Source organism: Pipistrellus kuhlii, unplaced genomic scaffold (genome assembly GCF_014108245.1).
Source record: "Pipistrellus kuhlii isolate mPipKuh1 unplaced genomic scaffold, mPipKuh1.p scaffold_m20_p_5, whole genome shotgun sequence".
In the NCBI taxonomy this organism is placed as follows: Eukaryota; Metazoa; Chordata; class Mammalia; order Chiroptera; family Vespertilionidae; genus Pipistrellus; species Pipistrellus kuhlii.
Window position 1 is genome coordinate 55,130,332 of NW_023425551.1, and position 22,895 is coordinate 55,153,226.

Here is a 22,895-nt window from a genome sequence, read left to right on the forward strand (position 1 = left end):
GATGTCCTCCTTTTTCTCCTATTGACCCCTTGTACACCCCCTCCCCCCTTTCCAGGCCTATTGTCTGTGATCGTCTTAACTTCTACATCACATTGAAGGTCTGTATCAAAGAAAACTCATACAGACATCCCTATGAATAATTATACTGTACTAATATATGGAATATAATAAAGTACAACATTAAAATGTGTTCTAAACTAAATACTTATTATAATTAATCTAGTATTTCACAAATTATAAATATCAAGTCCCTTATAATAGCATCTTAATTGCCTCAAAATTTTGAATATATTTACAGTACTGGCATAATGGAAGAGTAGCTGTTATGTAAGGCAACTAAGGAAACTACATCAAGTGAAACTATATATCATAGAGGACAAATACGTTTTTAAAAAGCACACTAAAAATGCATTAACATATTCTTTAAAAATTGGAATAATTTCCATGAGATAAAATAAGCACTACATTTCTTTAACATGATATGAATGAAATTACATTACATTTAATGTCATACAGTTTACTTTGCATTTTACCTTCGTCCACTCTGAAATCAATGTTGCAGAAACTAAAGGAGGGTTTTGTTTTGTGTTTTTTACAGGAACTGGCCGTAACTTTCAAGTTGTAGAACTCATGACACTCTACCTATGTGTACTGCATTTTTCAGAAAATACATTTACTAAAGATAAATCAGTTGATTCTGAATGGGAATAATTTATTAATATACAACATATAGCCCTAGCTGGTTTGGTTTGGTGGACTGAGCATCAGCCTGGGGACTAAAGGGTCCCAGCTTGGATTCCGGTCAAGGGCTACATCCCTAGTAGGAGGAGTGCAGGAGGCAACTGATCTATGATTCTCTCTCCCTCTCCCTTCCTCTCTGAAATAAAAAAAAAAAATATATATATATATATTTTAAAAAGATACAACATATAGCCGAAACCAGTTTGGCTCAGTGGATAGAGTGTCGGCCTACGGACGATTCCGGTCAAGGGCATGTACCTTGGTTGCGGGCACATCCCCAGTAGGGGGTATGCAAGAGGCAGCAGATCGATGATTCTCTCTCATGGATGTTTCTAACTCTCTATCCCTCTCTCTTCCTCTCTGTAAAAAAATCAATAAAATATATTTAAAAAATAAAAAAGATACAACATATAGAAACTATCTTTTTATGAATTATTTTCATCACTACTACACTACTGTGAATCTTATGAAAAACCCAAAAACGCAATGGGGAGGGTCATATTCATGTGTACATTGATGCACACGTTTTCTCTCTAACACGCACGCGTTATTTCTGCTTGGGAAGCGTGCAGATTGGTTTCCACATTCAACATTTCCCTCACGCCCCCGGGGTACTCACGTTGTTGGACCGCAGAGACACGCGGCCTCCGCAGCGGGCGCAGAACTTGGTGCGGCAGTAGGAGCAGAGGTGGCCGCACCCATCGGCAAACTTGGTTTTGCGACAGATGCCACAAGTCGGAGCATCGTCTTTGTGTTCGCCCTGGTAACGCCGTGCTTCTTCCCCTATTTTTCTCACTTGTTCCTTGTAGCTTTCAAATTGTTGATGCAATCTCCTGGCAAAAGAGAAAATGGTAGCAAACTAAATAACTGATGGAAGACACATTTCCCCCCCCCCCCAAAAAAAAAAAAAAAAAAAAAAAAAAAACAGAATAGAATCATAGCTATTTGAGCTAAAGCAAAACCTACAGAGCAACTTCCCCACAAGTCTTAACTACAAAGGTAAGAAATGAATTAGCATGTATTCTATTAGTCCCGATTTTACCTGCACTGAACCACACAGATGTAAGTAGACCCTATAGAATCACTGTTTGCTCCCAACAGTGGAATTCATGTACGCGCTCCATGCCTCTGCCTCTTTAGACAGGTGGCTTTCAAAGTATTTCAACTAGGTCTCATCACCTTCCACTCCTGTGTGTATATAACCGAAGCAAAAGTTATGCAAAATACTCAGCCTAATAACTCTATATGATGTTCTCTGGTATTTTCTATCTTACTCTAAATTTAATACTGATTACTATCTTTCAAAAGTGTCACAGTACATTGATTCCATAATCCATTATGTATGTATGATCCATACTTGAGGGGAAAGACCTTCTAAACTATGTTGCTAGGCAGTCTGTGTTCCACAATGTATCTTCCTTCACTCCCTCCTCCTAGAAACTGTGTATTTTGCTTCAAGTATTTGATAAAATATACAGAATGATAGCTTACACATTGTATTTTAACATGGCGGCTCTTCTAAGTCACATTAAATGTTCTAAACCACACCTTGTACATATTGAGATTTTTACATGCCCCATCTACAGTTAATATGATTCAAGTTTCCTCCCCTCCACATAGATCCTGCAATATTAAATCATTACAAGCAGAAATCATTAGCTGTTCTGTATAGAACATGAGGCTATCCAGTGACTCCCCAGTGAAAGGATACCTTCGTTTTGTAAATGAGAACAGAGAGAGTCATCCCAGGCCTAGCCAACAGTCATTGGCTGTCACACCAAAAAGAAGTCCCTGGGAAGTGGCTAATCAAATGCATCTGTGTCTCAAAGCTCCTTTGCTGGGCGTGAGTAGTCCCTATGACAGTGGTCGGCAAACTCATTAGTCAACAGAGCCAAATATCAACAGTACAACGATTGAAATTTCTTTTGAGAGCCAAATTTTTTAAACTTAAACTTCTTCTAATGCCATTTCTTCAAAATAGTCTTGCCCAGGCCGTGGTATTTTGTGGAAGAGCCACACTCAAGGAGCTAAAGAGCCGCATGTGGCTCGCGAGCCGCAGTTTGCTAACCAGGGCCCTAGGACACAGCACATACATGCTCTTGTTCACTCGAGCAGTTAGCTTGACCCACCACATCTAACATAACTGTGGGGAGCTGGCACTTCCTGGAAACAGAACCAAGTAAGTTTAGTCCAAGCACTGCACTTGAAGTACTAGGATTTCATTATGTTTTCCTTTTGACATCAATAGCTTTTGAGCAGAAATTTACTGATTACTTTTAAAATTCTGAAATATCGTTCCTGCTTTGCCCATTGACACTTTTTTCCCTAGTTAATTCCCATAATTAAAGCACATAAAGTACTTTAGAATCTGAAACCTTTTCAACTTAAAGACTAGTTAATTTCAGTTTATAGAAGGATATAGTGATATGTTATTTGATAAATGCAAGAATACTTGATCAATTTATTGAAGTTATTGAATACATTGCATTAAAAAAAAAGCATAGCACAATAAGAAAGAACTGTGGTATCTATTATTTGAAAAGTAACCATACAAAATAGCACTGAAAATCCTAAAACTTGTATTAAAGAAAATAATTATTAAGGAGTAGAAGTAACAAAATACCTCAAATCAAAGAAACAGAAATAAACTTTAAGCATAAAGGGAGTCTATGAATTAGTATTTATTGTGAGAACCACCAAATTAAATCCACTTAAGAAAATACAAAAGAAAAAAAAAAGAAAAAATAAATTTACAAACAAGTTCATGCTGAGGACTAAATATCTTAAAAAATTATATTGCCACACATTCTGGAAAATATTTAAAAGAATACACTTTAATTCATGTTTGAGTTAGAAAGAAGGTATGGAGATCCTCGAAGGAGAACAATGAAACAAGAGCCGTAATTCAAAAAAGGAACAAAGCTCTGACACAAACAGCTGCCATAGACATGTACTGAATCTCTGTGACCAAGAACATGTTTTAACTTTTGTACAAGTGACTGCAAACAAAAATTTAGTTATGGAGCTACCAAAAGTATCTGAAATAGAGCATACAATATCCAAACTAGAAGAGGGAAAAGCATGGAATGAGGGGGGGGGAAAAAGCATTCTAAAGAAGACAAGAAATTGAAACAAGCAAACATATACAAATCAGGACAACTAGAAGTGATGGTATGCGGTGGCAGACACAATCCAGCACATCAGGAACTGCAGTGACTACAGCATCATTGAAACACAGCGGTCATCACATTAGATATTTTTTAAATTTATTTTTATTGTTGAAAGTATTACAGATGTCACCCATTTTCCCCCTGGTTCCCAGCTCCCCCAGGCCTTTACCACACTATTGTCTGTATCCATGGACTATGCATATACACATGTAAGTTCTTTATTTAATCTTTCATGCCCCCTGCCCCTTCCTTTTGAAATTTGTCAGTCTGTTCCTTGCTTCCATGTCTCTGGACCTATTTTGCTCATCTGTTTATTTTGTTCATTAGAGTCCACATAAATGAGATCATATGATATTTGTCTTTTTCTGGCAAGTGCTCATCAGTAGATGAATGGATAAAAAAGCTGTGGTGTGTATCCTATGGAATACTATGCAGCTGTAATAAAGAAGGATCTTTTACCATTTGAGATAATATGAATGGACAAGATTATTATGCTAAGCAAATAAAGCCAGTCAGAGAAAAACAACTACATCACATTAGATTTTTTAAAATCAGTTTAATAAAGTTTAGAGGAGCAATAACCAAACTATGCAGGCACAGAATGTTTGAAATAAGTGGTTGAAAAAAACATATTCCAGGGAAATATTAACAAGAACAATAACAAACATACATTATTTAAGGCAAAAGCTTTACTCTAAAGAGGTTAACCTACTATTTAAAAAGTAATAATTTCATGTTGTACATGATAATTCTAAACTTGAGTGCATATAATAACATACAAAGAAAAAAATGATAAAACCACTAGGACAGAGAAATCCATCTTCATTATAGGATATTTTACTCACCTCCCTCTCTGTAATCAACATACCAGACATATAAAAAATAATGATAGAGGAGAGTTGAACAACACAATAAAAAATTTAGATATGTATATATCTGCCCAGGAGACTAAACTTGTTAAACTTGATGAGTACTATATTTATTGTACTCATAAGGGAGAATACATATTGTTTTCATGCTGATATGAAATTTTTCCAAGCCCAGGCTTAAAAAGTACTAGAAATATTTTACGGTACTTCTTAAAATGAATGGTGAATGCATTAGGTATGCTTTATTCTTTTCTTTGTCCTCTTTGTATATATGAAAAGTTTCATATTAAAAAGAAAAAGTGCAGTTCTATCTCATCAAATATCACCAACAAATGAGTGCCATAAGAACTGAACAAAATGAACGTATATGACATTATTATGTGTAAAATAAAATTGACCACTTATGCCATCTAATTAATTTTAAGAGGATCTACATATGTTTAAACAAATAATAACTATGAAGAAGATAATCTTATTATTCCCATTTTCCTTATGAGGAAATTACTTTTTGTCATGGGCTTGCTTTTCCTTTCTATCTGAATATATTATTTTAAATTCACATCCTTCAGATCTTACATTGAGTTCACATAAAGTATGACAATAAATATGGATTTCACATGAAAATAAATGGTTTTCTGGACTCAGAAAAGTGTTATCTGTCAGATAATGCCAATTTTTGGTCCTGGCTAATGAACAAGAGCTGACCATGAAAAAGCAAAAGTTATGCAGGTGAACTCAGGCCATGAAACTTCAGTAGAGCAGGGTCGTGCCTCCTGCTCACTAGAGGCATACCTCGTTTTACTGTGCTTCTCAGTATTGCATTGTTTACAAATTGACAGTTCGTGGTAATCTTGCGTCCGGCTATCAGCACCATCTTTTTCAACAGCATTTGCTCACTCTGTGTCACCTTTTAGTAATTTTTGCAATATTTCAGACTTTTTCATTTTTATGGTGATCTGTGATCAGTGACTTTGATGTTATCGTTGCAATTGCTTTAGGGTATCACCAACCACGGCCTTATCAGACAATGAACTTAAATGTTGTATGTGTTCTACCTACTGGCCATTCTCCCATCTCTCTCCTCTCCTCAGGCCTCCCTAAACCCTGAGTCACAACAATATTGAAATTTGGCCAATAATAATCCTACGATGGCCTCTAAATGTTCAAGTGAAGGAATAATCACACATTTCTCTTTAAATCAAAAGCTAAAAAAATAATAAGCTTAGAAAAAAAGAAAAAAAAAAGGCATGCCAAAAGACAAATGGGCTGAAGGGTAGGCCTGGTATGCCAAACAGTTAGCCAAGTTGTATATGCAAAAGTAAAATACTTGAAGGAAATTAAAAGTGCTACTCCAGTGAACACAGTCATGATAAGAAAGTATAGCAGCCTTATTGCTGATCTGGAGAAAGTTTTGGTGTTCTAGATAGAAGATCAAACCAGCCACAACATTTCCTTAAACCGAAGCCTAATCCAGAGCCAGGCCCTAACTCTTCTACGACGGCTGAGAGAGCAGAGGTTGGTTCATGAGGTTTAAGGAAAGAAGCATCTCTGACACATAAAAGTGCAAGGTGAAGCAGCAAGTGCAGATATAGATGCTGCAGCAAGTTATCCAGCTAGGATAACTAATGAAGGTAACTACACTTCATTAATCCTGGAAGAGTTGCTTCTTATGGATGAGCAGAGAAAGTGGTTTCCAGCGATAGAATCCACTCCTGGTGAAGATGCTGGGAAGAGTGTTGAGATAATATAACAAAAGACTTAGAATATTACACAAGCTTCGTTGATAAAGCAGTCACAAGGCTTGGGGGATTGACTCCAATTTTGAAAGAAGTTCAACGGTGGATAAATGCTATGAAACAACATCGCATGCTACAGAGAATTAATCTGTGAGAGGAAGAGTCAACAGATGTGGCAAACTTCATTGTGGTCTTATTTCAAGAAATTGCCACAGGCCCCCTAGCCCTTGGCAATCACCACCTTGGTCAGCAGCAGCCATCAACATCAAGGGAAGACCCTCCACCAGCAAGATGCACTTGCTGAAGGCTCAGATGAGTGTTAGCATTTCTTAGCAATAAATTATTTTTAAATTAAGGCATGTACATTTTTTTAGACATAATGCAGCTGCACACTTAGACTATAGTATAGTGTAAACATAACTTTTATATTCACTGGGAAACCCCAGAATCCTTGTGACTCATTGCAAATTTGCTTCATTAGGGGAGGTCTGGAAATGAACCCAAAACATCTCTGAGATATGCCTGAAACAACTTCCATTCATTTTCAACTCCTAAACACTATTCATTGCCAAATTCTCTTTTCTCAAGCCACTATGTCCTCCTGAAAGACTCAACATTCTTTCTTGAGGATTTGTGAACACAGTGCTGCTTTCCTGAGTGCAGGTACAGCTCAGCCTGCGGGGTCTCCAGAGCTGAGAGAGGTGGGCAGACAGCAGTAGGTCCTTCTCCATTAGGCCACAGAAGGACAGTTTGTAAGATGAGGCTTCCAGATTTGAGTTATGAGGGGGAGGTCTCTAGATTCTCACTTTCTGCATGGAACAAACATCTTAGAGGAGTGTTCTCTTCCAGTCTCACGAAAGTAGGAGAAAAATCCAGCCCACAGAGTGGCTCCTATGTATGCAGGCACTGAGGACAGTGTTCTCCTCCCAGAGGGAAATACCCAGAGCAGTTGTTTGCCAAGAGCTTTACATCACAATTCACGAAGCCATTCACACGGCCATCTCTCCAAACTCTACCAGGATTCACGTCCTTCCTACGCCAGCTTGGTGGCCTGTAGCCATTTGTACCTTCTTCTCGCAGGCAGCTAAAGTCCCCTCCTGGTTTTGGCAATAGGCCATGTTTATACTACTGGTTTGGACATCAGAAAAGGGCATAATGCTGTTTACTAACCCAGAACTCTCTTACATCTTCATAGGCTTCTTCCTCTACTTACAGATAGGACTCCCTTCCTTCCAAGAATAGGACTCCTTTCCTTGCACTGAAAGAACAAATCCAACCCAAGTCCCTGCCAACCTGTGGGACTCGTTTCCTAGTGTGCTTCTTTTTTTTTTTTTATTTAGCAGCAGGCATTAGAAAAAGAAAGGAGAAAAAGAAAGGAGTGGGGGGGGGGGGAAAAGAAGGGGAATAAGGAGGGAAGAAGGAGCCACAGTCATTACTCTACTTCCTGAAAATCTACTTGCTCTGTAACCTTTTGCAATGCTGTACTGAGCTGTCTCTTAAAATCCAACCTTAATACCCTTTTTTCAATTTGTATTCTCCTTACATTACTCTGCTATCTCACACTGTCAAGATGTTGTCCTCACAATAAAATGTGCCTTTGGAATCAGGATACTGGTAGTGAAACCATAAACAGCATATTTATTTTTTGTATCTGATGTTCTAATGCTTTAATCCATATCAAATATGTGACAGGGTTCTATTATGAATAATAAATGGAAATGCATATTTTATTACATGGTATTACAGTAAATGCAGACTGCAAATGTAAAATCTTTTTGTGAAATTTATTTGTACATTTCAATTTTAGAATTAACAATATATTATTATTGATTAGCTAGGTTGACGAAATATATGATCACAAATCTCAGATTTAAATGATCTACACAGGAAATGCAGAGAGTTATAAAATATACAGTGCTTTTAAAAGGAAATCAGTGATATAGAAACCTTGGTTTTATCCCTGGGTGTTTTCCATTGTTTCACTATGCAATAATCATTGCATGATTTTAACATCTGTGCACTCAACTCAAGAAACTCCAAGATTCCAAATGTAGACAAGTTGGGTGATGAATTGCATACATATGAAGAAAATAAAGATGAATACCGTATTTTTCAGACCATAAGACGCACCGGATCATAAGACGCACCAGTTTTTAGAGAAGGGAAATGAAGAAAAAAAGATTCTGAAACAAATAGTGTCCTAAAATATTTTATGTGCATTAAAACCCAACATCACAGTCATAAACACATGTAATCAACCCTGTAAAGTAAACAGCAGCATTTAGAACCATTTTAGAGCCGGGCAAGCACACAGAGACCACACAGAGCCGGGCAAGTAAAAAAACTTTTTTTTAAAAAGTATATGTGTAGGTTATATTTGGACCATAAGACGCAGGGACTTTTTCCCCCCACTTCTGGGGGGAAAAAAGTGCGTCTTATGGTCCGAAAAATACGGTACCTAAAAAGCTTTTTACCATCCTCTAAAAAACTAGATGTCATTCTACAAGGGAAAATAAATAATTTCAACAGGAAATTATTAATGACATTCTTACCAATTAATAAGTATTTGCTGATCATTTATTATAAATAAGACACACAGAATGATGCTAAGTGACTGGTACTAGTAGAATGGAGGAAAATCACTGTAACTGGCACAGCACCTCACTGATTTCTATTTTGTGTTTTTTCTTCCTCCATCTGCAAAGTGACCAGGAGCTAGAAGACAATCCACCTTTCCTCTGCAAAGTCTAGGCTAGACTTTCTGGGAGGAGGTTGAGGAGGGAGCTAGTGCTTTGAAGTTCCAACAGTTTAATCAACAGGTGCTAAGGGGAATAAGAGCTTTTCCCACAATGAAGAGAAGAGCATAGATCAGAGCAGTTGGCACATAACACCTTCAATGGGAAGAATTGCTTTGGGATGTGCATACAATGGCGGGAAGGCTTGGGTACTGAAAACCAGAGGCATGGCCTATGTGTCCCTTCCCAACCTTGGCAAAGAACCCATGGAACAGGGCACCAGAAGGGCCCATGAAGTTAGTGACATGGAGACTGAAGGCAGGAGTGTTCTTCAGAGAATGCTGGGTAAGAGTCTCCAAAAGACCTAAAGGATCCTGGTGACAGAAATGAAACCTTTTGCTAGCCTAATAGATTGGAGGCTTACTTTTAAAGTTTGACCTCACACTATTGTCAAAAAACAAAAACAAAAACAAAAAAACCCCACAGTAATCTCAATTCTAAAGCACTGTTCTTGACTCCAAGGAATATACAATCCACTTAGGAGGTAGGTTATATATAGACATTAGCTAGTAGTTTATGGCAATGTATACCAAGTGACAAGGAATGGATGTATGTTGGTCAGCAAAGTAATAATTTTGGGTTAAATGACCAGGCAGATTTCTTTCACTTAGCTGATCAAAAAGATGTTCCTAAATAATTTAGAACTTGGGTTGTTCTCTGAAATAAAAATACGACACAGACTAGTGTTAACAGAATAACTAGAGCAAACAAACAGGAAGGCATGCTAAGATAATAAAATTAATGTGAATATTCTAAAACTTCTCAGAAGTGGAGATGAAATCAAATTACCTTTTAACGTCTCTAAATATCAGAATACAAGCATCCAGTTGATATGTTCTACTGAATGACAGCCCAATAATCAGAGATAGATGGCTGTGAAGTAAAAACATGCATGCACTTACAATAAATGGTTTCTTGGACCACAAACACATGCCCCCTTTTTAATGAAACTGTCTCCTCTACTCTGTTACAGAGAGGAGCAGTAAAATTCTATTATGTTTCATTTTAATGATAACTTATTTTAATGATAATTGTAAATAGCAGCCCCTTGTATCATAGCTGAGTTGAAAAGAATAAACATCACAGTCTTTGAAGCATAAAAGGTTAACTGATGGAATCTGGCGCTATAAAATTGTTGGAAGGAGAATAGGAACAGAGTCTTGGCATGGTCTCTAGGAATGACATCCAAACAAAAGCACACAACCAGCTACTCAAAGTTCTTCACTCAGGAAGCTGCAGAATCATAGAAGCCACTCTCCAAATGGCTGGCACTAGAACCCCACCACCCAGTTGAGGGCTCTGATTTAGAAGCCACAACCAGAGCCACACTGAGCCTGCTGGAGAGACCAGCAGAATAGAAGCCCAGGATGCTGCTCTGCCCCCGCCCCTCCCATTTAACTCCCTTCCAAGTCCTCTCATGGAAGTACATCTGATTGTTGGAACCTAAATCACACCAGGGATTCTAGCTGCAAGAGAGTCTATAAAATTTAGACTTTAGATTGCTGGTGTCTTAATAATACTCTTTCCGAAGGATTCCGGAACAGACGTTGTGAAACCCTGTTTTCCACTTCAGCTGTTTTCCACAATCCTCTGATTTGTGTAAAATTTCTCCTTAATTTCTTATTTCCACTGCACCCAAGGCAAGCGATATCTAAATCTAGGATTTCCCATTCATACATGACCTCTCTCTGAGGAGAGATCTCTACAGCAAGGTAAAATTTTAAAATGAAGGCATTTTTTCCATATATCTTTTATCTCCCTTGATTAAAAAAAAAAAAAAAAAACTTTCACTACATAACTAAATTTTAATAATAAATGAAAAAAGTTTGATACTGCCTGTATGAAAATATGCTGGAAAATATTACATATTTTAATCAGATATCCATAGTTGTTTAAAACTTAAAATTTTGTCAATTACAGATATGTACATATCAGTATTTTTTGTTATAAAAAATCATAGTAAGGGATAGGAAGGAAGAATGAATAGATGGAGCATAGAGGAGTTTTAGGATACTTAAGCTACCTTGTATTATACCATAATGGTGGATACATTGTCATTATATATTTGTCCAAATCCACAGAATGTGCAACACCGAGAATGAACCCTAAAAAAAAATATGGACTTTGCATAATAATGATGTGTCCATGTAGGCTAATTCATTGTAACAAATGTACCACTCTTGGGACATACTGATAATGGAAAAGGCTATGCATGTATGAGAACAGGGAATATATCGGGCATTGCTGTACCTTCCTGACAATATTTCTGTGACTCTAAAACTGCTCTAAAAAAAACAGTCTCTAAAAAGTTCAACCTCCAGATAAGTTTATAATACATTTTATATACAGAATATATACTTTATTATAAACATTTCAGTCCTGCAAGCTTTTACCACATATATTACTGAGTCATTTTTAAAAATCACCCACAGTTAAAAAAAATTCTTTTTCAGTTTGTGTTTAAAATCATATTTAGACTTTAGTTTAAAAGGAGTGTATTTTTACTTACTAAAAATGTCCAGCAGATGGCACTAAAGATTTTTATTTTTACATTTAATTCCTTCATAGTTACCATATTTAAACTATTTTTCTTCAATGTATTAAAGAAAATTAATGCGATCAGCAGGAGGTGTAATTTATTAGGGAAAAAAAATGTGTTTTCAGAGGTGGCTGAAAAAGAACAAAAGAGAAAATTATAAAGTGCTACAATTTCTGCTTTTATGTGTGCCTGTGTGTGTGTGTGTGTGTGTGTGTGTGTGTGTAGGACCTTCTAAATGCCCTTTAAAAATGATAAGTTATGGGTTTTGTTATATATTTTCTTTCCTTTTTCTGTCCTCCATTCGGCAGTGTTAAAAACGTAGTTCATTCAATCAGCATCCCACAGTGTTCTAAAAGCACTGAGCAGTGACAATCAGGAAACCTAAGAGCATAACTGGTGATTAGCTATTAATGTTTTAGAGCCTGTTACTTCAGTCAAGCATTTATTTTTTTATCCGTTTTCAGTTTACCATAGGAGGCCACTCCTGAGTAAGCACTAAATGAAGACACCTCAGGACACGGAGGCCCATGAGTACACATTTACAATTTTGTGTGGTGGGGCCTAGAAATATTGTTTCTAGATGATGGAACAATATCACTGCTTCCTAATATCTGAGTCAGACCAGAGGTCTCCAATCGAAAATGAGAGGGAGTCATTTTAATAATTTGACAAACAGGTTATCCAGCACAGTTCAAGAGAAGAAAATCAAGTGAAAGAAAGAGAAACTGTTAAGTAGTATATTGACTAGGAATAAAATTTTAAAAAATAAAGCCAGTTTTTACGAAAACAATCTAACAAGTAATGTTGGTGCCTGCCATCCACGTAATAAATATATCATTCATTAATATTAAATAGGTCTGATAAATTTCATGTGAACTTTTCCAAAATGTGGCATTTGATTGTGCTAGTCTGCCTAACACATAGAGGGGGTACTCCATGAGTTGGTAATTTAGAAGAAGGGGGTATCTACACATATGATCAAGCCAATGTTCGGTAATCAGTTCATGCCTGCACCTTCTGGAATGCCCAACATACTCTAAATCTTGTCTTTGCTGTATTCTTACCTATTTTCACTGGATTTGCTATGTTTTATTACTATAAGGATAGAAAAAAAGAAACCAGCCTCTCTCTGATGCTTTTGGAAGGTATCTATAATATATAATAAAAGGCCATTAAGGTGGAATGACCAGAACAACTGGTCGTTATGATGCGCACTGACCACCAGGGGGCAGACGCTCAATGCAGGAGCTGCCCCCTGGTGTTCAGTGCGCTCCCACCGGGAGAGCACCTCTCAGGCAGAAGCCGGGCTCACAGCTGGTGAGCACAGCAGCAGTAGTGGGAGCCTCTCCCACTTCTGTGGCAGCGCTGAGGAACAGGGAGCCAAATGGTAAGGAGCAGTGAGCAGGTGAGTGATAAGGAGCAAGGGGTCCCAGACGGCAAGAGGGTGCAGGCTGGGCTGAGGAAACACCCCCCACCCCCTCAGTGTACAAATTTCGTGCACCAGGCCTCTAGTTAAATATAATAGGTTAGGCACAAGTCTAGTTAAATATAATAGGTTAGCCAGCTCAGAATCAAATCTGGTTATAGTTCTTGCTTCATAACCATAAAGAAATTATTTAAACTCTCTATTCCTCAGTTTCCTCATTTACAAACTGTTAATAATAGCAGCTACCTAGGATTGTTGGGAGGGCTAATTGAGATAATCAATATAAAGTGCTTAGCACAGTGTCTAGCACATGGTTAAGAGCTCAAAAAGTGAGAGCTATTATTATTAAACATAGGCATAGATAATACATGAGGGAAGAAAGTACTTTGCTTTTAAGTTCTGAGTACACTTAGCTGATAACTTTAGGATGGAGCTATGACTGGCAAGATTTCCTGGCATGTACAATAGATATCATTCTGAAAGATTTAGATCATCTATCAATACACTGCTAATCAGGGGCAAAAGTTCATCTGACAAGATGAAAGTCGGAGAGAAAGGTGAGTCACTAGTATAGTTTGTTTTGTGGAAAGTCCAGGATATAGCCAGTGAAAGGGGACACATATAATGCTGTCTGACATTTTGTTTTCAGATTTTTTTTTTTTGTGTGTGGTCATTGCTCATTCACACAAACAGAAAAAAAGAAAGAAAGCATCTTATAAAAATATGAATTTTAAAAACATTATCATTAGGTTATTTTAAACTGAGAAATGTGATTGCCCAAATCACATTTATTCCCAATGCTCTAAAACAGTGGGTGAATGAATGATATATAGAGAACTTCTAACATGTCAAAATGTTGTTTTCCCTTTCACTTTTAATGTCTGATAAATGTATGCGCCCTGAATGTATTATTAGTGAATTAATCACATTTTACTGCTTAGTCTTTTGAATGATAACATATTATATGGGATGTGGTGGCTATGGTGGCTTTCAATGTCACTTGGAAAAAGAATCATGACCTTACATTTGTAAACTTTGATCAGAACAATTCATTTAGAATGTCAATGGTCGCATAAAACTCTGTGAACTTTCTTTTCCATAGAGCCACATGGAGTAAATAACATGTGCCCTAACTTCCATATATTTAACAACTGTCTCTGTGGACAAATTCTACTCCCTTTCAATCTTAGTGCTTACCCATTCCAATTACCAGGTTCTCCAATGAAGCTTCCTGTGACATCTCTGTCTTACCTGGTCAGATTCTATATCACCTATTTATCTCTAAAGAGAGGGTAATTAAACTATGTTAGCCCTACTCTGGGTATACCAGAAGAAGGGTAATTTATTACCCACTTCTTGTCCCCAGGAAGTGAGTGCACTATATTTCTTTGGTTTTGCATTCAATCCACGTGTATACCAATACTTGAGACAACAGAGCCCAGGAGTTCTGAGGCTATGCTTTCTGGGTTCAAAATTTTCCTGGGCTCTTCTTTTTACTAACTGTGTGGCTTGGTAAGTTATTTAACACCCTAAGACCCCAATTCTTCATCTGTAAAATAGAGATGATAATACCTAACTATTTACGGAGTTGTTGTTTTGAGGATTAAAATAGCTAATATATATATAAAGCATTTAGGGTGGTGTTAGCCAATTAGTAAGTACTTGAAAAATATTATCTATTTTTATAACACACAGAGAAAATACTGAACAAAATGAGATAAAGCATCTGTTTTTGTTCTGTGGCATCTAACATTATATAATAGGTTACAATATACAAGTAGAATCTAGAACAATGAAATAAAGTGTCTATGTTGAATTCAGATTTTTAAAAGCAGCACCAGCAAATAGCCTACTTTTAAAGCTTAAATTAAATTTCTGAGAAATAATAATATTTCCATAAAGGCTTTTTCATTCTTTTTCTTTAAATATATTCCATTGATTTTTATTTATTTATTTATTTTTTACAGAGAGGAAGAGAGAGGGACGGAGAGTCAGAAACATTGATAAGAGAGAAACATCGATCAGCTGCCTCCTGCACACCCCCCACTGGGGATGTGCCCACAACCAAGGTATATGCCCTTGACCAGAATCGAACCTGGGACCTTTCAGTCTACAGGCCGACACTCTATCCACTGAGCCAAACCGGTTTCGGTAAGGCTTTTTCATTTTTTAAAAAAGCAGAGAAACACAAGCTTCCTGGATTTTACTTGCATGATATACTGGATTGGTCAGCCATCATTAGATACAGTATTTTCTAAGCCATTCTGGAGTGCATTTCAAGACAAGTGACAAGCTATAATTTCCTTCCATTATATTTGCTAATGGTGACATCTATGTTCATCCTTTAATTAAAATATATAATTAATGTGCATTTAAGACCTCACTATCAACTAAATAATAGAACAGGTGTCGTAAATAACTTAAGTTCTTTTATACCCATGAAAGGGATATAATAAAGCAGAGAATTCAACTGGTTTGTAAATGCAAAAGCTGAAATTCCAGAGGATATGAGAAGAATTTATACAAATGTGTGTGTACTCTATAGCTCTTCCTTGTGACCCAGTAACTCTACTGCATTTAATCAGCTCCAAACAACCGCTTCTACCTCCACCAGCTACAGCCTAGGAAAAAATTGAGTCTATTTTTAAAACAACATCTTATGTTATATTCAGATACTAAAAGTGTGTCATAATCAACTTTCACTATTCACAGTGCACACAAAGCTAGAAATAGTCCTTTTTTACATTTTGTAATATTGCATTATCTATGAATAACGTTGAACAATATGAAGACACTCAATACGTTACTTGCATTTAATTCAGCAGAATATACCAGAACCTTGGACAGAAAATCTAGTCATTTTTGTCACCATAATGATCAAATTAGGAATTATCTAATTGTAGCTCAACAATCTGATTAATTTTGTACCAATCTGTCAAAAAGAGAATACTTTGCTATACTTCTCTTATGAGTAACACACAATTTTATACTGTTTTGTGGGGGCATATTTCTCTTGAGTATTTGCTTAATCTCCTCTGATAGATCATCTTAACCTTAAAAACCTAAGACCTAGCCTTTCTTACCCAATTCAGTAACCTCTGTATGAAGCCCTATAGGAGAAGCAATCAGTAAGTGTTTGGAGTTCAATTGAACTGGCAGCTTATTCAACAGGTGGCCCATGAAAGACACTGGCAGTCCTAAATACAAATCTACTCCTTTCCTTCCTCTTTATGTTTTATTGCCCTTTTCACTTTTTAAGGTTAAACCTAGTGGCATAATCGAAAGTACTGCAGTATTCATATTGTACCATCATCTGAGGATTTTGGTACAATATGAATGTTATTTTACTACTGATGTCCCTGTTTTTTAAAGTATAAATGGGGAAATCAGGGGAGGCTTGACTGAGGTGGTGACATTTGAGTGAATACCTGAAGGAGATGAGCAAGTCATGGAAAGCAGAGTTGAAAGTGGGAACCTCAAGGGAGAAGGCCTGAGGTTGGAGCCTGCTTCTGCGTCTAAGGAATAGCCCGTCAGCTGATGTGGCTGGAGAGGACTGAGCAAGAGCAGAGCAGAGATGAGGGCAGGTTATGTAAGTCTCCTAGGCCATGGTAAGGGTGTGGCTTTTCCTCTGGGTCCATGGGAAGCCACTAGACAAGTGTGAATGGAGGGATCAGATGGCTGGGCTTACATTTGCACAGGATCCCTCTGGCTCTCGTGTGTAATAGGAGACAGCAGGGATGAAAGCAGACATGCCAGCCAGAAGGCCTTGCAAAAATCCAGGTTAGAGATGATGGACATTTGGACCAGAGCTCAGCTGTAGAGTGATGGGAAGCACTCAGATGCTTCTGCTTTTTATGTTGCTTTAAACCTTGCCAGAGCATGTGCAGGCAGGCATATTTTTATTGTCATGACCCTAGCATAGTTTTTATTTTTTTAAACTGATTTCAAGCTACATCCTCTATTTAATGCTGTATATCTTTTCTCACCATCAAAGACGATTATTGCCAAATCACACCAAATGAGTGTTCAGCTTTCTCAGGCTGAGTGACACTAGGGAAAATTGTCTCTGAAGGAATTACCACATAATCAGAAGAAAATGCAGGAGTACAATGATTATTTTATCTCATAGTTAAAAATACCCAAATTCAGTCCTGGCCGGTGTATGGCTCTGTTGATTGGGGCATCGTCCTGTGTCCTGTGACCAAAAGACTGAGGGTTAGATCCCCCGTCAGGGCACATATCTAGGTTTCGGGTTTTATCCCCAGTTCGGGTAACCAATCGATGTTCTCTCTCACATCTATGTCTCTCTCTCTCTCTCTCTCTCTCTCTCTCTCTCTCTCTCTCTCTCTCTCTATCAATAAGCATATCCTCAGATTATAATTTAAAATAATAATAATAAATACCCAAAGTCATATCATGCTCTGTTGGCATCATGGATGAAGTACACACCTAGCACCTATCTAACCTCTGAAACCTGGCCATTCCTGAAGCATCAAGATAAATCTGAACCAATACATTAAATCACTTAAATTTTATCAGAAATTTCATTTATTTATATGTCCTATTACTAATGTATACGAAGTATCGATATAAACACAGTCATCTCATGTGAGGGAATCGTATGTCAATAGTGTTCCTTCAGCCTTTTTTCATTTCTTCTTGCTCTGGTGCCAGGCTCCAGTGGTCACAACCTTTCTGTCCTTGGCACAAATGAGATGTGGTTATTAGGATGCATATCTGTGAGGGAACAAAAGCAGCTTTAACTTTTAGCATTTTTTTAAATAAAATGTTTCTGTTTGCTTTTGTAATAGATTCCATCTTCCCTTCGATATTTATAGAAACCTAAACTGTGATGTTCAGATCAAGTTAATTTCCTCAAACACTTCAAATACTTTAGTATGTAGAGAGTGTGTGTGTGTGTATGTGTGTGTGTGTGTGTGTGTGTATGTGTGTTATATTAAACCTTTTTAGATAATACAGGACATTGCAAAGCCTCCTGGTCTTTATTTTAATAGAAGTTCTCATTGAACAATGCTCTAAAGATAGATATTCTATAGAAGGAAGGAATGGGACATGGGTGCAGCTGCAAAGGAAATGCTTCTCTGAATAACGCCTTATAACAGCTTGGGTCTTATTTGTTTGTTTTGTATCCTTTCGGGTTTTGTTTTGATTCTCCTAAGTCTAGGAGAAAGCTGCTAATTAATGGAGGTTCTCAGTAAAGATTGGACTGAAGAAAACTCTCTACCCAGGACTGAGTAATCTAAACACATGTCTTTCGCCCACACATAAGGAAGACAAGGTCTCAGAAAAGTGACAGAGGCCCCTGCATGGTGAGCTCTGGGCACAGCTGCTGCAGCCACCACCAGTTTTGTAAGGACAGGCATCCTTGCCAACATGACAGGAAAGATTTGCACAGTGGAAGGGCAACCGACCGGAGAGACCGTGTCTGGGATAGTAGGGACTGGGAGTGGGAAGAAAGCGAGAGAAATAAAGTCTCAGTGTGATGACGGGCAAAGAGAGAGGTAAGGTTTCGTATTAATTACTCACATCTAAGACCTGGTGTGTACAATATGTCTCCTGCCTAAAAATAATTTAAACAGCCTGGCTGGGAGAGCCACTAATTTGTCTCTGTGCATATCCTGCTGCTCCCCTTTCTATAGGATCCGTGTAAAAAAGACAGGTTAAGGGCGACTTTAAACATAGTATTTCAGCTTCACCAAGTGATCAGATTGTGTATATGTAAATAACCCTGGCTTTAAGGATACATGAGTTAGCAGAGTTTTTAAAAGATGCCTTCCTAAACCCAGAAATTTCTGGGTTTTGTTTTAGCTTTGAATACCCTCATAGTAAATAGAAGTGCAGGGCACGAGGCAAGGTTTTTGCAAATTTTCACAACTCTGCCATTATCTAAAGTGAGGCCAGTGTCTGCCCGTACACCAAAAGGTCGTGGGTTCAATCCCTGGTCTGGGCACGTGCAGGAGGCAACTGATTGATGTTTCTCTCCATCTCCCTTCCTCTCATTCTAAAATCAATAAAAAGACATATCCTCGGGTGAGGATTTTAAAAATAGTAATAAAGTGAAGTCAACTTCTTCCTTTCACACCAGAGTTAATAAAGGCCCAGAGAAGTGTTTCATCTGAGCCCCGAGGTCGACATCTCCTGGATAAGGGCATTACCACCAGATAAAATCCAGGATTTGAACAAAGACTCTGCCAGCAACGTGCTGAGTGACCTTGTACCGGAGATTTAGTCCATCTGAGTTTCATTCTTGTCTGTAAAGTGAGGATAATGATCGTTATCTTTTCGGACCATAGGAAAGGTTGCCTAGTGCAACAGCTGACACGGGTTTGTCTCCAGGTTCTCTTTACCACTATCCCCTTTCCCATCAGTGTAGTTTGCTGCTCATTCTGCACTCCCGCCAGAACGGGCAGGAGAGTGTCATGGAAAGACCATTTTCATTTCCTCTTGCTCCAGTGCTCACACACTCACATATTGGGGGACTTCAGACATAGCTCTTAGCACCTCTGAGCACCAAGAGTGTCTGCCTTTACGGGAGTCTTAAAGTTTGATCACTCTGAGTCCTCATTTGTTAATTTTTAAACTCACCATACACGGATTGAGCATCTACTACATGCTGGGTGCTGTTTAGGTGCGGAGATACAAACACGAACATAGCTATTCAGAGAAAACTTGCATTTAATTAAGAAAGGCAAGTGTTAAAACGCATCAACAAAAGACCATAAAGTAGAGCAATATCAGGTAACATCATGGGCTATGGTAACTAATCAAAGAGGCTAAAGAATACAGAGAGTCCCTGGCAGGGCAAGAGCCTGGTGACATAGATGGGATGGTTAGAGCAGACTGGTGGGGAGCAGAGTTCGGAAGGCTGTGGGGAAAGATGCTTGCCTGTCTAAGGAGGTGGAATCTAGATGAACTGGGGGCATGGGGTGCAAATGTCAGGCAGGAAAGAGCTTGGGTTAGGCCACTCAGAGCAGAGTGGGGGAGGGATTGAAAACAAGGTCCCAGTCAAATGATGTCAAAAGGACGTCATACCCATAGAGTGGGTTTCCCATTTTCTTCTAAGTTAGATGGGAGGTCACTGCAGGGTTTTGAGTGACAAGCTGATATGATGAGGCTGAGAATTAAAAGGATTCCTCTGTTTATTGTGTTGAGAACAGTCAGTGCAGGAGAGAAGGGCAAGCTACATGGTCCTTTGAAAGGATGCCTGTGCTGAGGTTGGTAAAGAGAAATCTAATTGAGGATTTTTTTTTTTTTTTAAGGCCATCATACAAATGTAAACTATCACTTTAGCAAGCCTCTGGAGCATTCTCCATGTTTAACCACTTCCTAGTTTGGTAACATTAAGCAGATTCCTTAACATCCTTAAATCTTTGTTGTTGGAGACTAAATGTTTATGTCCTCTGCAAATTCATATGTCCAAGCCTTAAATCTTAATGTGATGGTATTTGAAGGTGGGACCTTTGGGAGGTAATTAGGTTCAGATGAGGTCATGAGGGTAGGGCTCTCATGGTGGGATTCTGGTTCTCACAAGAAGAGGGAGAGAGCCCTATCCAGTTTGGCTCAGGGGATAGAGCATCAGCCTGCGGAATGTAAGGTCCCAGGTTCTATTCCGGTCAAGGGCATGTACCTTGGTTGCAGGCACATCCCCAGTAGGAGGTATGCAAGAGGCAGCTGATTAATGTTTCTCTCTCATCTATGTTTCTAACTTTCTATCCCTCTCCTTTCCTCTCTGTAAAAAAAAAAAATCAATTATATATATGAAGAGGGAGAGAAATCAGAGGTCGTGATCTCTCTGCCCTGAAGACACAGTGAGAAGGCTGCCATGGACAGAGGCCCTTATGGGGGAACTAAACAGTCAGCATCTTGATCTTGGACTTTGGAGTTCGAGAACTGTGAGAGATAAATTCCTGTTACTCAAGCCACTAACTAGGTCTATGGTATTTTGTTCTGGAAGCTTGAGCTGACTAATACACTGAGTTTCCACAACTGTAAAATATGAGCAACAATTTTGTCTATTCCATAGTATTGTTTGACTGAAATGAGATGAGCTAAGTAAAGCTTATTGCAGTGTCTAGTGCATACCAAAGAACTTAACAAATATCAGCAGTGATGAATATAATTTAAAATTTCTCAAGTAGTTACAGTGATTAATATAAGGGCCAATCCCTAGGAATAATAATTTTAAAATTTCTTAAAGTTTGCCAGTGAATATTTAATATTACAAGAAAACATAAATCACATAAAATTATACATTCACAAGAAATTTAGATGAGTGATTATAAAAATTCATCTGCAGTTATATCACAACATATGAGCCTATGCAAAATTAATTCTAGTTTTTCAATTTATTGGTTGATTATTTTTTATAAAGAAATGTTTTACTTTTGTCTATTTGAGTAGATATTTTTAAAGAGTTGTCTAAAATGAATAACTTTCATTGTAGAGTTCTGTAAAAACTATCCTTAGAATTAAAACACACACACACACACACACACACACACACACACACATTAATTCAGAGTTCTTAGGCCAATATAGACATTTAGTTTATTTGGAATTCTGGGCCATTTAGAAACCTGCAGTAAAAACTTCTAGAGAACTGATGAGAATGATAGATCTGGGTCTCATGAACGTCCTATCTTTTCTATTCTTAGTTAAGCAGAATAATAACTTTTAAACCTCGTTAAGCATGAGATGCAAGGACGAAATTCCTTCACACCAGAGTCCATGTAGAAGTAAAAATGAAATTCATGATCATGAGCACATGACATAAAATATTATCTCTTTCCAAAGGATATATGAATTTCCTTTTAAGATTATTTCTGAACAGATGGACTTCATTCAGCCTTTGGATGGTTCTCCTCACCCTCAAGCCTTCTCCATTTTGAGACTACTAAAAGAGGTAACTACAATTCTATAATACAATTGCACAGCTCCCATCAGCTATCAGACCTCGTGTCTAAGATTCAGTAAAGAACAACTGCTGATGTTATTTACATCCGGAACTCAGTTTACAGCCTTGGCAAATATTTGTTGTTTATAGCCAGTAGCTATCAAAACTGCAGAAACAATATACATACTTTTATTACCCAACCTACATTTTCAACATGTTGGCTTGCCAACAGATACAATTTTTCACTCTAATGATAATTTTTAACATGTAATTTTTTTTGTTTTTGCCTAGATTTCAAACAAAAGACATACCAACAAAATAAAAATAAGTGCGAGTACCAGCTCTATAACACAATCCATTAAGTGAATGAATATTGCTTTGTAAGGTACTTTTTTTTTCAGGCATCTTTTTAGTATATCTGACTAGGGCCTTGCCTCTTTCTTAAGGGAACAACATAAGCAGCCAGTTGAGAGCATGTCAAAGGAAGTGCTACTCTTCATCAGACTTGGGGGTTATGGGGCATTTTTGTATTATGTACCCCTTTGTCTGTGGATCCTTTTTCTTTTTCTTTTTTTGATATTTATTTATATCAGAAAAGTTATAGAGAAATAGAAACATCAATGAGAGAGAAGCACTGATTGTCTGCCTCCTGTATGTCCCCTACGGGGGATGGGTCCCACAACTGGGGCATGTGCCCTGACCAGA

The 22,895-nt window shown here is 37.7% G+C and overlaps 1 protein-coding gene across 40 annotated transcripts in view; it reads right to left on the reverse strand.

The window, feature by feature from the left end:
• RIMS1 (regulating synaptic membrane exocytosis 1) overlaps positions 1 to 22,895 on the reverse strand; it is a 389,815-nt gene that overhangs the window by 204,485 nt on the left and 162,435 nt on the right. For all 40 annotated transcript variants that reach the window (XM_036413979.2, XM_045572599.1, XM_036413996.2 and 37 more), the window contains exon 3: positions 1,361 to 1,574. In XM_036413979.2, coding sequence (XP_036269872.1) covers positions 1,361 to 1,574 — 214 coding nt within the window. The remainder of the gene's footprint in view (positions 1 to 1,360; positions 1,575 to 22,895) is intronic.